The sequence below is a fragment of the Clupea harengus genome, chromosome 12 (assembly GCF_900700415.2).
Source record: "Clupea harengus chromosome 12, Ch_v2.0.2, whole genome shotgun sequence".
NCBI classification, from domain to species: domain Eukaryota; kingdom Metazoa; phylum Chordata; class Actinopteri; order Clupeiformes; family Clupeidae; genus Clupea; species Clupea harengus.
In genome coordinates this window covers 7436108-7448483 of record NC_045163.1, presented here as the reverse complement: position 1 = coordinate 7448483, position 12376 = coordinate 7436108, and the positions used below count along the sequence as shown (strand labels likewise).

The window sequence follows — 12376 nt, the reverse complement described above, 5'->3', positions numbered from 1 at the left end:
GCCTAAGTTACTCAGCCAGCAGGTTTTGAGATACCCCACTGGCATAGCTCTATGGTACTTTGATTATCATTGTGTAGCCTAACAACTTAAATGAGGCATTTTGTTCAGAACTACATTAAGTACCTCTTTGTCTTAAGTAACATATTTACTAGCCTGCATTATAGTAGCCTAATTAATGTGAATTATCTAATAAAACCATTTATATGATTTATCATCATCTATGAGTAATTTTCCCTTTGACACTTTTTTTAAAACCCTGTTTGTCCTGCCTTCAGTCCTTCTGGAATTTCCTTGTAAACAATAACAGGCCTATACTAACTCTTTCTTGCTACCTGTTTGTGGTCCCAGCTCTGCAGTGGTTCTGGTCAGTGCCATACAGGATTAACCCGGCTGAGACCTGTAAACCGGCTATGGAGGGTAGCGGCGAGCAGAGCTTTGGCTTACCAACCCTGTCCGTCCAGGTGCAGCAGCATGAAGGGGCAACCAAAGCACCCAACTACGACATGGCAGCGCGTAACGGCTCGGCTAACTACACATACCCGTTTGCGGACGTGGCCCTGCTGCAGGTGTTCAAGCCGCTGATCATCCCCTGCTACACGCTGGTGTTGCTGGTGGGCGTGTTCGGAAACTACCTACTGCTCTACGTCATCTGCCGCACGCGCAAGATGCACAACGTCACCAACTTCTTCATCGGCAACCTGGCCTTCTCCGACATGCTCATGTGCGTCACCTGCGTACCGTTCACGCTGGCGTACGCCTTCAACCCCCGTGGCTGGGTGTTCGGGCGCTACATGTGCTACCTGGTGTTCCTCATCCAGCCTGTGACGGTCTACGTGTCTGTGTTCACGCTCACAGCCATCGCTGTGGACAGGTGAGAAGAGATGATGCCCTCTCTCAGTCAGATAGACAACAGTAAGACACATACACTCACACAAACACACACATCCATAGCTGTGGACAGGTGAGGAGAGATGATGCCCTCCGGGCCCTCAAGACAACATTAAGACATGTACACTCACTCACTGTAACGGCAGACTCGTTTAGGGTACCATCACATAATGAGGGACAAGACACAAGATAGTTCAAATTCAATAATAAGAATTTATTTGTACCAATATCAATAATCAATCAAATAGGGGTATGAAAAAGGTAATGTTCAATGTCGTGCATGAATGGGGGAATGAATGCATCAGTTTGTTAGGTAAATTAATGAGAAAGTGAAAGCTAAAGAAATAGAAAGGGGGACAGATTGAGAAAGAAGTCAAAGCGCCTGTGTGAGAGAGAATATCAAAATAGTGTCTACAAGAACCGAAAAGAAGTGCCTAATGAGAGAGAGAGAGAACCCCTTTTATAGCCCCACCCTAAATACAGGTGCAGACAATAAAGCACTTAGGCTCAGGTTCTGCCACTGCCCGTGCACTGGCAGGGCCAAGTCTGAAGGGGGCGCAGGTGGGCGTCACACTCACAGACACACAAACACGCAGACACACATCCACAGAGAGGACCAGTAAAAACCTACAAGCCGGATGGAAGCGCAACACAGTGAATGTAAATCTAGGCATTGTGTGTGTATGTGCAGGGAGTTGCTGCTTGAGTGTGTGTTAATGCACACTAAATGGCTGATTTAAAAAACCTGAAATCCTTTAAAATGTGTGGTCCTCATTTCCTTCAAATGACAACATTTGATTATTGATCTGACTTCAGAATCAGTGAAAGTGAGAACTGGTGTCTCATCACCAGGCATTGGTAAACCGAGACTCAAAGAGTAATTCACATGTTAGTTTGAATTTGCATGGCAACAGAAAAATGGAGGGAAGCCAAAAACACAAACTTTCTGAAGCACAATGCTTTCTGTGTAAAAGGCATTATTTACTCAACACTGTCAAAAGTGTGTCATGTAAACAACTGCGCATCTCTCAGCACATCACACTCTCCTCCCTGAGTCCGAACCGGTTTCTGCCTCAGCTGCAAGCTGACGCCGTCCCCTCTCTCTCCTCTCTGGCAGGTACTATGCCACTGTCCACCCCCTGAAAAAGCGCATCTCTGTGGCGGCGTGTGCCTACGTGCTGTCGGGCATCTGGCTGCTGTCCTGTGGCCTGGTGGCCCCGGCCGTGGCGCACACCTACCACGTTGAGTTCCGCGACACGGACCTGACCATCTGCGAGGAGTTCTGGCTGGGTCAGGAGACGGAGCGGCTGGCCTACGCTTACGGCACCTTCCTGCTCACCTACATCCTGCCACTGTCGGCCGTCTGCGTCTCCTACGTCTGCATCTCCATCAAGCTGCGCAACTGCGTGGCGCCTGGGCACCGCACGCGCGACCAGGCCGAGGCACAGCGCGCCCGCAAGCGCAAGACCTTCCGGTTAGTCGCGCTGCTGGTGGTGGCGTTTGCCGTGTGCTGGCTGCCCATCCACGTGTTTAACGTGCTGCGCGACATCGATATCCACCTCATCAACAAGCGCCACTTCCTGCTCATCCAGCTGCTCTGCCACCTGTGTGGCATGAGCTCGGCCTGCTGCAACCCCTTCCTCTACGCCTGGCTGCACGACCGCTTCCGTGCCGAGCTGCGCAAGATATTTACCTGTCACCGCCGCATCGGCATCCCCACCAACCACTGCGCCACCGCCAGCGTCGTGCTCTGAGGGGTGTGTGTGTGTATGCATCAAACACCAAGCAGTCACACAGCCAGCAGATACACACTCAGCTAAACCCTGACCGTCACACACACGCAAGATGTTCACCTGCCACTGTTGGATTGGCATCGCCAACCAGCATGGTTTTTCGAGGCGTGTGTGTGAGTGTGCATGAAGGACCTCACACACTCAGCAGTCACACATGCAGCCAGACTTTCTGTCGGAGGTCAGTCACACTATTGTAAATGGAAATGGCCAAAAGCTGCTGACAGCTGTCAAGAAACCTGTGCTCAGTTCTGTCCAAACCCCCATCCCCCCGCACTCTGAAACTCCTGGTGCCATCAGCAAAGAAGGGAAAACATCAAGCTCTTTTTTCTCTCGCTTGAGGTGCTTTATTCCGTTTGACTGTCAGCCCCTAAAATGTCAAACTGAAGCGGAGGGAATACAAGTAAGATGAAATGGCGAAATGACGTCGTCCAGGGGGTGGTTTGGAGATCTCACTCTAAGCCCTGACTTACACACACACACGCACACACACACAGTAACATTAATGGACCCTCACACACACTGGAACAGCAGCAGCAATGCATCCCCCCCCCCCCCCACACACACACACACACACACACACTCAAACATACACACACACATACAGGGCCGGCTCTAGCCCTTTGGTTGCCCTAGGCGAGATTGAGTTTTGCGCCCCCCCCCCCCCACACACAATACTTAACATCACTTAACTTTGCATAGCAGTTTTTCACCCACTTATAATTATACTATTCTACATTGCAGTTCAACAATAAATGTTGCATGGACAACAAACACCAGAATAGTTTCAGAACATTTTCTTTTTTATTAGTTTAAATAATGTATTACACACTCAAAGTTAGGATTAAGTTAACTCCATAAACTGTGCAAAACACTCTTAAGCACCTGTAAGGACATTTAAGCAAATTATGACCCTCTATACCCTAACTATACCCTCTACAAACAAAAGTGCTTTTATGGATACGGTACATACCTCTACAAAATATCTCAAATACCTCACTACAATTCTTCCAGTCATTTAGGCCACTCCTAATGAGGTGGTCATTTTTCTGTGAAAAGAGCTTGCAGCAGAAGCAATACAGAGTATTGTTTTTCCTTGAATATACAAGCCAGCTTCTCTTGATTTTCTCCCCATTTACTAATTTCCTGTAGAAGTGGTTGTGGTGGCAGCTTCTCCCATCATCTCTTTTTGGAAATGTAAAGTCTGGACTGGTCTGGTATGGTCCTCTGCAAACTAACTCTGTCCTTACCGGATCACAGCTGGCCAGTCAGCAGGATCTATAGGTTCTCCCTGGATAGCAGGAATTGTGGAGGGTGAGGTGTCTGCAGGCGGCAGTGTAGTTTCACTGGTGCCCAGAGTGCTTGATGTGGTCCTGGATGTCCCTTCACCTTCACCTGTATTCAAGCATATTGTATAGCCAGACAAGCAGTGTTTAATATAATAAGTGAAATGATCATGAATGTGGTTGAACTTCTTTAAGAAAACAAGCTATTGTATTTAATACATGCTAACATGTTTCTATTGTACTTTAAAGTATGGATGTGGCTTGAATAAATACTATTAAATAGACTCACCTGATGCAGGCTGTGTGTTCCTGGCCTGTGTGTTACTGGCCCCTTGAGTACTACTGGATGTCCCTTCTCCTGCAGCTGTATTTAAACACAGAGTTCATCCATGCTGTTCGTTACACAGTTGCATTTGGTCATTTCTATCATCCTACCACATAGTTGCATTGTACAAATACATTTTATCTGACCATGTAACTTGTAGTAGATATATTACAATTACTGCCACAAGGCTAAATAATACTAGGCTACTGATTACAATTAGTAGTATTAATGTGATGTGATTATTAAAGTAATAATTGCTAATAATAATAACAATAACAAAAACAGCAACAGTAGTACTAGTTGTGTGGGCTACTTACAAAGTTCAGAGGGAGGCGAATCAGGCGTCCTTTCTACAGCGGCCTCTGCAAAAATTGCCTGAGTGCATCTGGCCAATTTAAAACAAAAATAAACAAAATGTTTAGTATATTCCTGGGGAGGAACTGTACAGAAAGGTGAACACCACCACTATCCCCAAAATGGTTACTGTGTGTGCACCTGCTAGTTGTGAACAGTCACTAAACAGAACTTATGCCATTTATAATTAATGTAGACAGCAACTGTACTTTTCATAACTAGCATACGTTATCCAGATACTGGTCTTTTGACATTTACATCCATGTAGGTTATCAGTGAAGTTACGTTTGCTAGTAATAGCCTACGTAGCAAATTAGCAAAGTAACAGTCGCTAGCTAGCTATAGCTAGCCTAAGTGACAGCAATGAAACGTCCAATATTAGGTGATGCACAATACTACATGTATTTCGTTTGACACCTTAATGGCTGAGATGAGAAGACTTACCTCTATACTTGGCTTTCTTTTCCTCTTCTTCCTTTCTTCGTTTTCGTCCCTGTGATCCAGATGGTATTGACCGCTTCATTTTTGCGAATGTCACGTAGCTGACACGCTCACGGCTCACCCCACCCTGGCAATGTGCAGGAGCCCTCACATAACTAACGTAACGTAACTTAACGCAACCGCCCCCCCTATCGACAATAACCATCAATTCAATCTAAAAATGGTTACTGTGTGTGCACCTGCTAGTTGTGAACAGTCACTAAACAGAACTTATGCCATTTATAATTAATGTAGACAGCAACTGTACTTTTCATAACTAGCATACGTTATCCAGATACTGGTCTTTTGACATTTACATCCATGTAGGTTATCAGTGAAGTTACGTTTGCTAGTAATAGCCTACGTAGCAAATTAGCAAAGTAACAGTCGCTAGCTAGCTATAGCTAGCCTAAGTGACAGCAATGAAACGTCCAATATTAGGTGATGCACAATACTACATGTATTTCGTTTGACACCTTAATGGCTGAGATGAGAAGACTTACCTCTATACTTGGCTTTCTTTTCCTCTTCTTCCTTTCTTCGTTTTCGTCCCTGTGATCCAGATGGTATTGACCGCTTCATTTTTGCGAATGTCACGTAGCTGACACGCTCACGGCTCACCCCACCCTGGCAATGTGCAGGAGCCCTCACATAACTAACGTAACGTAACTTAACGCAACCGCCCCCCCTATCGACAATAACCATCAATTCAATCTAAAAATCAGGTTGAAGTAAACGTAGGGCTGAAGGGGCGCCCTCGGATGATCATGATTAATAAACATGTTTTTATTTGCTTGTTATTCTAACTATGTTTAATGGGAAGTAGGTCCAAGGGCGACGCTAGAGGGCGCCCCCAACCCATTTGTCGCCCTAGGCAGTCGCCTAGTTCGCCTATAGCAATCGCCGGCCCTGCACACATACCCTCTCACACACACACATACAGCAGCAGCAGCATACACATAAAGGAACAGCAGCTGCAGATGCTCACACAGTAGCAATGACAGTTTTCCTTCCAGCTTGCAGATCATTCCACAGCATCCACAGCATCCACGCCATGTCATGCAGCTTAGACATTGATGTTGACTCTCTAAAGCATACTCTGCTTGGTGCTAAAACAGATCAGTTCACATGTAGCTCTTAATGTTTGTTTTGATGAAGCAATGTATCGTGTGTGATGCTTTATAGTTACAATGGTTACGCTGTCGACTTTAGGTTCTGTCAGACCCAGAATTGTGATGAAGCTGTAGAGACACAACGCGGAATGACCAGTTTGTAAATGTAAATATGCTCTGAAAATAAAGGTCTTATATATGGCAGTCTAATTACATTCCCTCTTATTTATGCCCACACAGAAATGAACCAGAATTTTAACCCAATTAATATGATATTTTTGACGTGTATTTCGCTGAAATAAAGTGTATGAACAACTATAACCCCACCAATTAAGTCTGAATCCAATTTAACTACTAGTATAGGTGTTAGGTGAAAACACTCAAGTTACCTCAGGACTCTGGAGTTGCATATAAGTATATTTATTCAACAACAACAAGCTTGTCGGGCTCGCATATGTTTTGGCAAACAAGAGAGAGGCACGGGCCCACTCCCAGACTGCAGCAGACGAGAGAGAAGTAAAATTAAACACATAACACAAGGTTAGCGTTCTCTGGCGCCAAAACACTTTGTCAGCAGGGATAACTACGTGGTGGGTCTCTCACGGCTGAGGTCATCTAACTATGTTTTTTGCAACGTAATGCATCAGCAAGGCAGTAAAGAAGGACTACTTGTTCTTCTTATCAGCCCTTGCTTACGCACGCACACACACAGAAGGTACTCTTTTAAGCACATACACAGAGTTAGAAATGTCAGCACTTAAGAATCAAAGAAACAGAAACGTAATGTTTCAGCTAACAAAGGCATATTATTAACACACATACATACTTGATTAAAGTCAGAGTTTCATATTTCCCTATCAATAGGAGCCTTGGTTGCTATGGTGACACAGCATAAAGCTTTGGTCAGATGAATTATGTGCTGTAGCCCTGCTCTATGGTCCCCAGTGCAGATCATCTTAAGATAAATAAAATCAGATGTCATATTATCTAAAATGATTTAGCACACAACTATATTTTACTTAACACAATTAATTCACAACATATTCAGAAGAAATCTGCATCAAATCAGCATCACCTAAGGATAATGGATAATGTTGGCTACTCCCGTTTGTAAGAAATAAGTTTGCAGTTAGAAATGTCTCTCAGAGGTAATACCGACTACTGATTTGGTGTTTGTAATGTATTTATGTGCATGTCTCTAGTCATACTGAGTGCTGTATTGGTGAAAAGACTCCCTGGAACCTGGGCTTTTTTCTGTTAATTTCTTTATAAATGATGTGAATGAATGACGTGGTGAATCTGCTGGACTCAATCAAACTTCACCTGCTGGCTAAGGGGGCGGAGACTATAAATAGTCTGTTCCCCTGCCAGTTCACCTTTTTCCACTCCCTGCCAGTACTCCAGCGTATCCTGAAGTGTGCGTATTCAAGTTAACGTGAGTGGTCAATTCAATTTATCCTTTTGATTGTTTAATTTGTATGCCTTTGTGATGCCTTTTTGTGACATGTGCTATGTTGACCAATTACTTTGTTCTCAGACATGTGCCAGGAGCCATGTAGGATTGTTTGTTGTTTGATTGACCACTCCGTTATTTAATTTAATTGTATCGTTTCTTTGTTTATGTTTTTGATGCAGCACACAGAATAAATATCAAGCTTACAAAAAGGAAATAAACTACTGGTGTTACATCCAACCTGCCTTCTCCCTTGCATCATTTTCTCACTCCACTCCTTGCCGTTCGGGTCTTCTGACCGAGACTCTGTCTGCTCACCCAACATTCACTCCCCCCGAACCACATCACCCCTACAGTTCCTTCAATTGGGGTTTGTACTGTATTTGTGTACATTGTAGTCGTCGGAGCTGAAACTTATGTGTAGCACTAAGGTATGTCTCCATCTGAGAACTGGGAAAGCATGGAAGGGAATACAAACAATTAAAATTAAATCAGTTGATGGATAAGGATGAAAATAGCCAACATCAAATATAATTGTCCCCTGATGGAGACAGACGGACTCGACGTGCTCTAAACCAGTTAATTGGAGGTACTCTCCAGTACTGCCTTAGCACTGCCAAGCTAATAGACTGCGGATCACTGAATCACACAGACTCATTGAGCCCCATGAGTGGACCTGAGAATTAAACACCATGGGAGAGGACATCACACTTGAGACACACAAGAGGAAAGGGGTGACGGTGACAGGCAGACCACCGCTGACACACAGATGAAGGGGCATGGAGGGGCATGCCAGATGTCCATCTCATTGAACAGTTAATGAAGAGGCTAGGATCAAACCAGTTCAAGAAAAATAACCTTTTTATTTCAAACTAACTGTATACACATCAGGACAAGCAGATTCAAAGATTTGTAACTCTGTAACCTATTCATAATAATAATAATAATAAAAAAATAGAAATATCCATCTTTAAATCTCTCACATACTATAGAGCATAATAATAATAATAATAATAATAATAATAAATGTGCAAAACTGAGAAATCTCAGCTCTTCTTCTCCATCTTCTCCATCTCCTGCTCCTCTGCTATCCACCTCTGAGTCGTCAAGAAGTCTCGTACCTCTTTGGGGGTTCGGATGTAGGACTCAATCTCAGAGTCGGAGATCTCCTCGTCACCCGTCACGTCGGGTCCTCGCTCTGTTCTCGGCCTCTTGGCCAGCCTCAAACAGGGGGGCACAAACAGCTGCCTCTTGCCCCAGTGGTCCTCTGGGAGATCAGCGGACCAAGAGTCCTGTCCAGCAAGGGACGACCCATCCTCCTCCACTTTCAGTCCATGTTCTCCGAGAGTGTCCATCTCTTCTACACCTGTTGTCATTATGCACGTCATCTCTCCAGCTCTCCTTCGCACACCTACTGGTTTACGGTCCTCAGGTCTATCCTCCGGCAGGTGTACTTTAGGCAGCGCTCTACCTGACACAGGTGGATGTACCTGGGCTGGGGTGTGCGTTGAACAGGACGCCGCAGGCACATTATCGCGTGTAAGCGTATTCTCGGATGTTACAGCCATGTCACCGGTCTGTGTGTTTTCTGGCAGTGTGGGCATGTTGTGGCGCGTTGGCGTATTGTCTGCCGCTCCAGGCATGTTTCCGGGCACTAGAACGTTCTCTGCTGCCGTTGGTGTGATCTCCACCGGTGCAGAGGTGTCGTCTGAAGTCGCCATCTCGTTATTGATAGCATTAGCCTGCAGGTCCTCCTCATGGCTTTTCATGGCCATAGCCAGCAGCAAGCGCCTGTGCTTCACGATGTCCTCCACCAGGGCGGCAACTCTACCGGGCTCCACCCGTGCCCCCCTCAGCCAGGGCAGCTGGGCACCCAGCTTACACAGCACCTCCCTCAGCTCCTTCACCCGCACCTGCACCACCTGGCTGCCCGGAACCTTCCCTTCCGTCAGCTTCGCTATTCGGCAAAACACTGCCAGAGACACCTTCATACGAGACTGAGAAGGGAGAGAGAGAGAGAAAATGAGGGATAGAGCTTGCCAGAGAGAAAAGGATGGAGAGATGGCCAGAGAGAAAATGATGGATGGAGAGAAAATGAGGGAGAGAGAGAAAATGAGAGATAGAGATGGCCAGAGAAAATGAGGGAGAGAGATACAGAGAGTGAGTAGATGTTTTGGGCATGTTGTTGTTTATGCATATGGTGTGATACAGGAACTATGTAACAGACAGACACCATTCTGTTGTAGCATTTGCACTATGGACAATGGGATAAACAAGGACAAGTAGGATTATGCCTTTGCTGCATAAATCCATATCCTTGTTCACATTTTGTGGTTGAAGGATCGCCATGTCACTGAAGAGCTCAAAGAGTGGCTCTGATTGGAATGAGCTCAAGACACCATCAGCCTATTCATACCAGAGCAGGGAGCCATGTCAGACTTACAGCTGGTCTGAGAGACTGCCAGGCCAGGTAGACTGCAGCCAGTGAGATGCGTAGCGGGTGGCGGCCGGTGACCAACCAGGTGTCTCCGGCCAGCTCCACCAGCGCTGTGGCCCTTTCCGTCAGACGCTCGGCAGTCTCACCGTACTCCTCACCCACCACCTTGGCCGTCAGATTCAACCTGAGGGGTGCAGGAGTGGCAAGGTCTCTCAGTTACTTAGCAGGTTTATCAGAAACATCATATGGTTGGAAGACTAACTCTAGATGTGAAAACTTCCTCTATGCCTGGCTCCTGAATCTAGCTTGTTGCTGTCTGGACTGATTACATGCTTGAGAACAAGTAATGGCGGCTGCTATGCTCTGGGGTGTGTGAACCCCACCTGTGCTAGCACTACAGGTTAGGCACACAGACAACATGGTGTCTGATTACAATCAGAAGACCTCTTCAAACAGGCCCCTTACATGACAACAAGAAGAATGGCATTTCCTTCTCATGAGGATTTCGAAGTGCCTCCCCACTCACCCGTGACAGTAGCTCTCCAACAGGTCAGTGATGCTTGAGCTGGTCGCCTGGAGATGCAGGCTCTTGATAAGATCCTGATAAACTGCCCCCATCAGGGTCGAGTCAGCCTCCAGCAGCGAGCCAATGGTTCCCATGGCAATGGGCCAGTTGTTCATCCTGGCAACGGCAACCATGCAGGCTCCGGCCAAGAGCTCTTTCTTGGACAGTCTGACTTGCAGGAAAGTCGGATGGCCATAGGCCTGCTGATACAGCTCCACGGTTCTGGACTCCATATCACCTGGGAATCTGAAGATGCGGCACAGGGCACGGACTCTCTTCATGCCTGTTCACACACACCAAACACAACACCAAGACGGAGTGCAAGATCAGACACAAGTACCATACACAGTGCTTGTACCATACAGAAATAGTTCTTCCGTTCATCAACGTTTTTAAAAATCGTAAGAGAAAATAATTAAACCCACATTTAATAAGATTTCTACAGGGTTGCTTTGTGACCTCTGTGCTGGCATAGTATGGGACAGCTGAAAGTAGAGAAAGACACATGAGTTAAACCACTTTATATCAGGGGTAGACACTGGGCAGAGGGGTTAGACACATAGACATATATCTATGGTTAGACATACCTGTGCTTTGCTCCTCTTCGCTTCGGGTTGTAGTGAGGTGTTCCCTAGTGACAACCGACCCGCAGTCCTCGCACACCAGTGTTCTTTCCGAGTACAGTTCATCCTCCACCACGTTAGTGGACCCACATTCCGCGCAGGTGTGCGGCATTCTACGTCGTTCTAATGAGGTTTTGGCAAAAGAGACGCCACGATAGAAACCTAGTCGGCAAATCAAAAATACAGGGCACTACGACTGCTTTTTAAGCTGATCTCTCGAAGTTGCACAGACATGTCTGCTACAAATGCACAGGCTAAATTGTGTAGCATGATGCATCTTAAATCTGGTAATATTACATAACACGTGTTGTACGAATTTGTAAATACTGACAATAAGTCCGCTTTCGATAACTCTTTTTCGCTTAGTAATGCACTGCCTAACCAACGGTATCCAAATATTACTAGTTAGCAATTCAGGCTTAATAATAACTAAGCTGTTTATTTATTGACAAACGGCATCATGTTTCTAGTTAATTGTATGTAGTTTACTCACTAGTGCCTACCTGAACTCTTTCTTTGGTCTCTACAGAATAGGCGTTTTCATCTCTGCTAGCAACGAAGTAGCCCATGTATCTAACTTTCGTATGCTAAACGTACACACAATTGTAACATATAGGAAATGTCCGGGTGGAACTGAGATTGCGTTCAAAGGTTCCGCTTAGCCGCAAGAGATATAGGAAGTCTACTGATTCTTGTCGGGGGGCTTGTATGCTTATAGACACACACGCAAGCACACACACACGTTTCAAACCGAATTGCTTCCCTGGTCTTCCATGTCAAGATTGAGTATGGCTCAGATTTAACAAGCAATTCTGACTACAAATCACAGATCCAGGCAGGGATGGAGTTTTTCCTTTGTTGTGCTCTGCAATTACAATCCCTGAAGAATCATTAAGGCAAAACTCTCTGATGTAAAATGTATTCTGCTTCAGATGTCACAAAAAAAATGATGCATCACACAAACTGACATTTCAATTTCAAAATAAACAGAAATTATGTTTAGCTTGTCATGAGGGGGATTTTTTCCCCCTTGTTTTCCGAAGAGTTGGAAGCCCACAAGGCT

General features: G+C 45.5%; 2 protein-coding genes across 6 annotated transcripts; one reads left to right on the top strand and one right to left on the bottom strand.

The window, feature by feature from the left end:
- Positions 1–410: 410 nt before the first annotated feature.
- prlhr2b (prolactin releasing hormone receptor 2b) lies at positions 411–3239 on the top strand. Its single transcript, XM_012814822.3, has 2 exons — positions 411–871; positions 2006–3239. Exons 1-2 carry the CDS (start codon positions 411–413, stop codon positions 2640–2642), a joined length of 1098 nt encoding a protein of 365 aa, XP_012670276.2. The 3' UTR covers positions 2643–3239.
- A 5292-nt stretch (positions 3240–8531) lies between these two features.
- On the bottom strand, positions 8532–12344 carry brf2 (BRF2 RNA polymerase III transcription initiation factor subunit). Of its 5 annotated transcripts, none has more exons than XM_031577389.2 (6): positions 11807–12344; positions 11278–11475; positions 11116–11175; positions 10652–10973; positions 10132–10309; positions 8532–9685 (listed from the first exon to the last, which is right to left on the bottom strand). In XM_031577389.2, exons 1-6 carry the CDS (start codon positions 11880–11882, stop codon positions 8735–8737), a joined length of 1785 nt encoding a protein of 594 aa, XP_031433249.1. In that variant the 5' UTR covers positions 11883–12344; the 3' UTR covers positions 8532–8734. The 5 variants fall into 5 exon arrangements, with proteins under 5 accessions (XP_031433249.1, XP_031433250.1, XP_031433251.1 ...); XM_031577390.2 differs by having other exon boundaries at positions 11278–11436; XM_031577391.1 differs by having other exon boundaries at positions 11278–11436; positions 11817–11907.
- Positions 12345–12376: the final 32 nt, after the last annotated feature.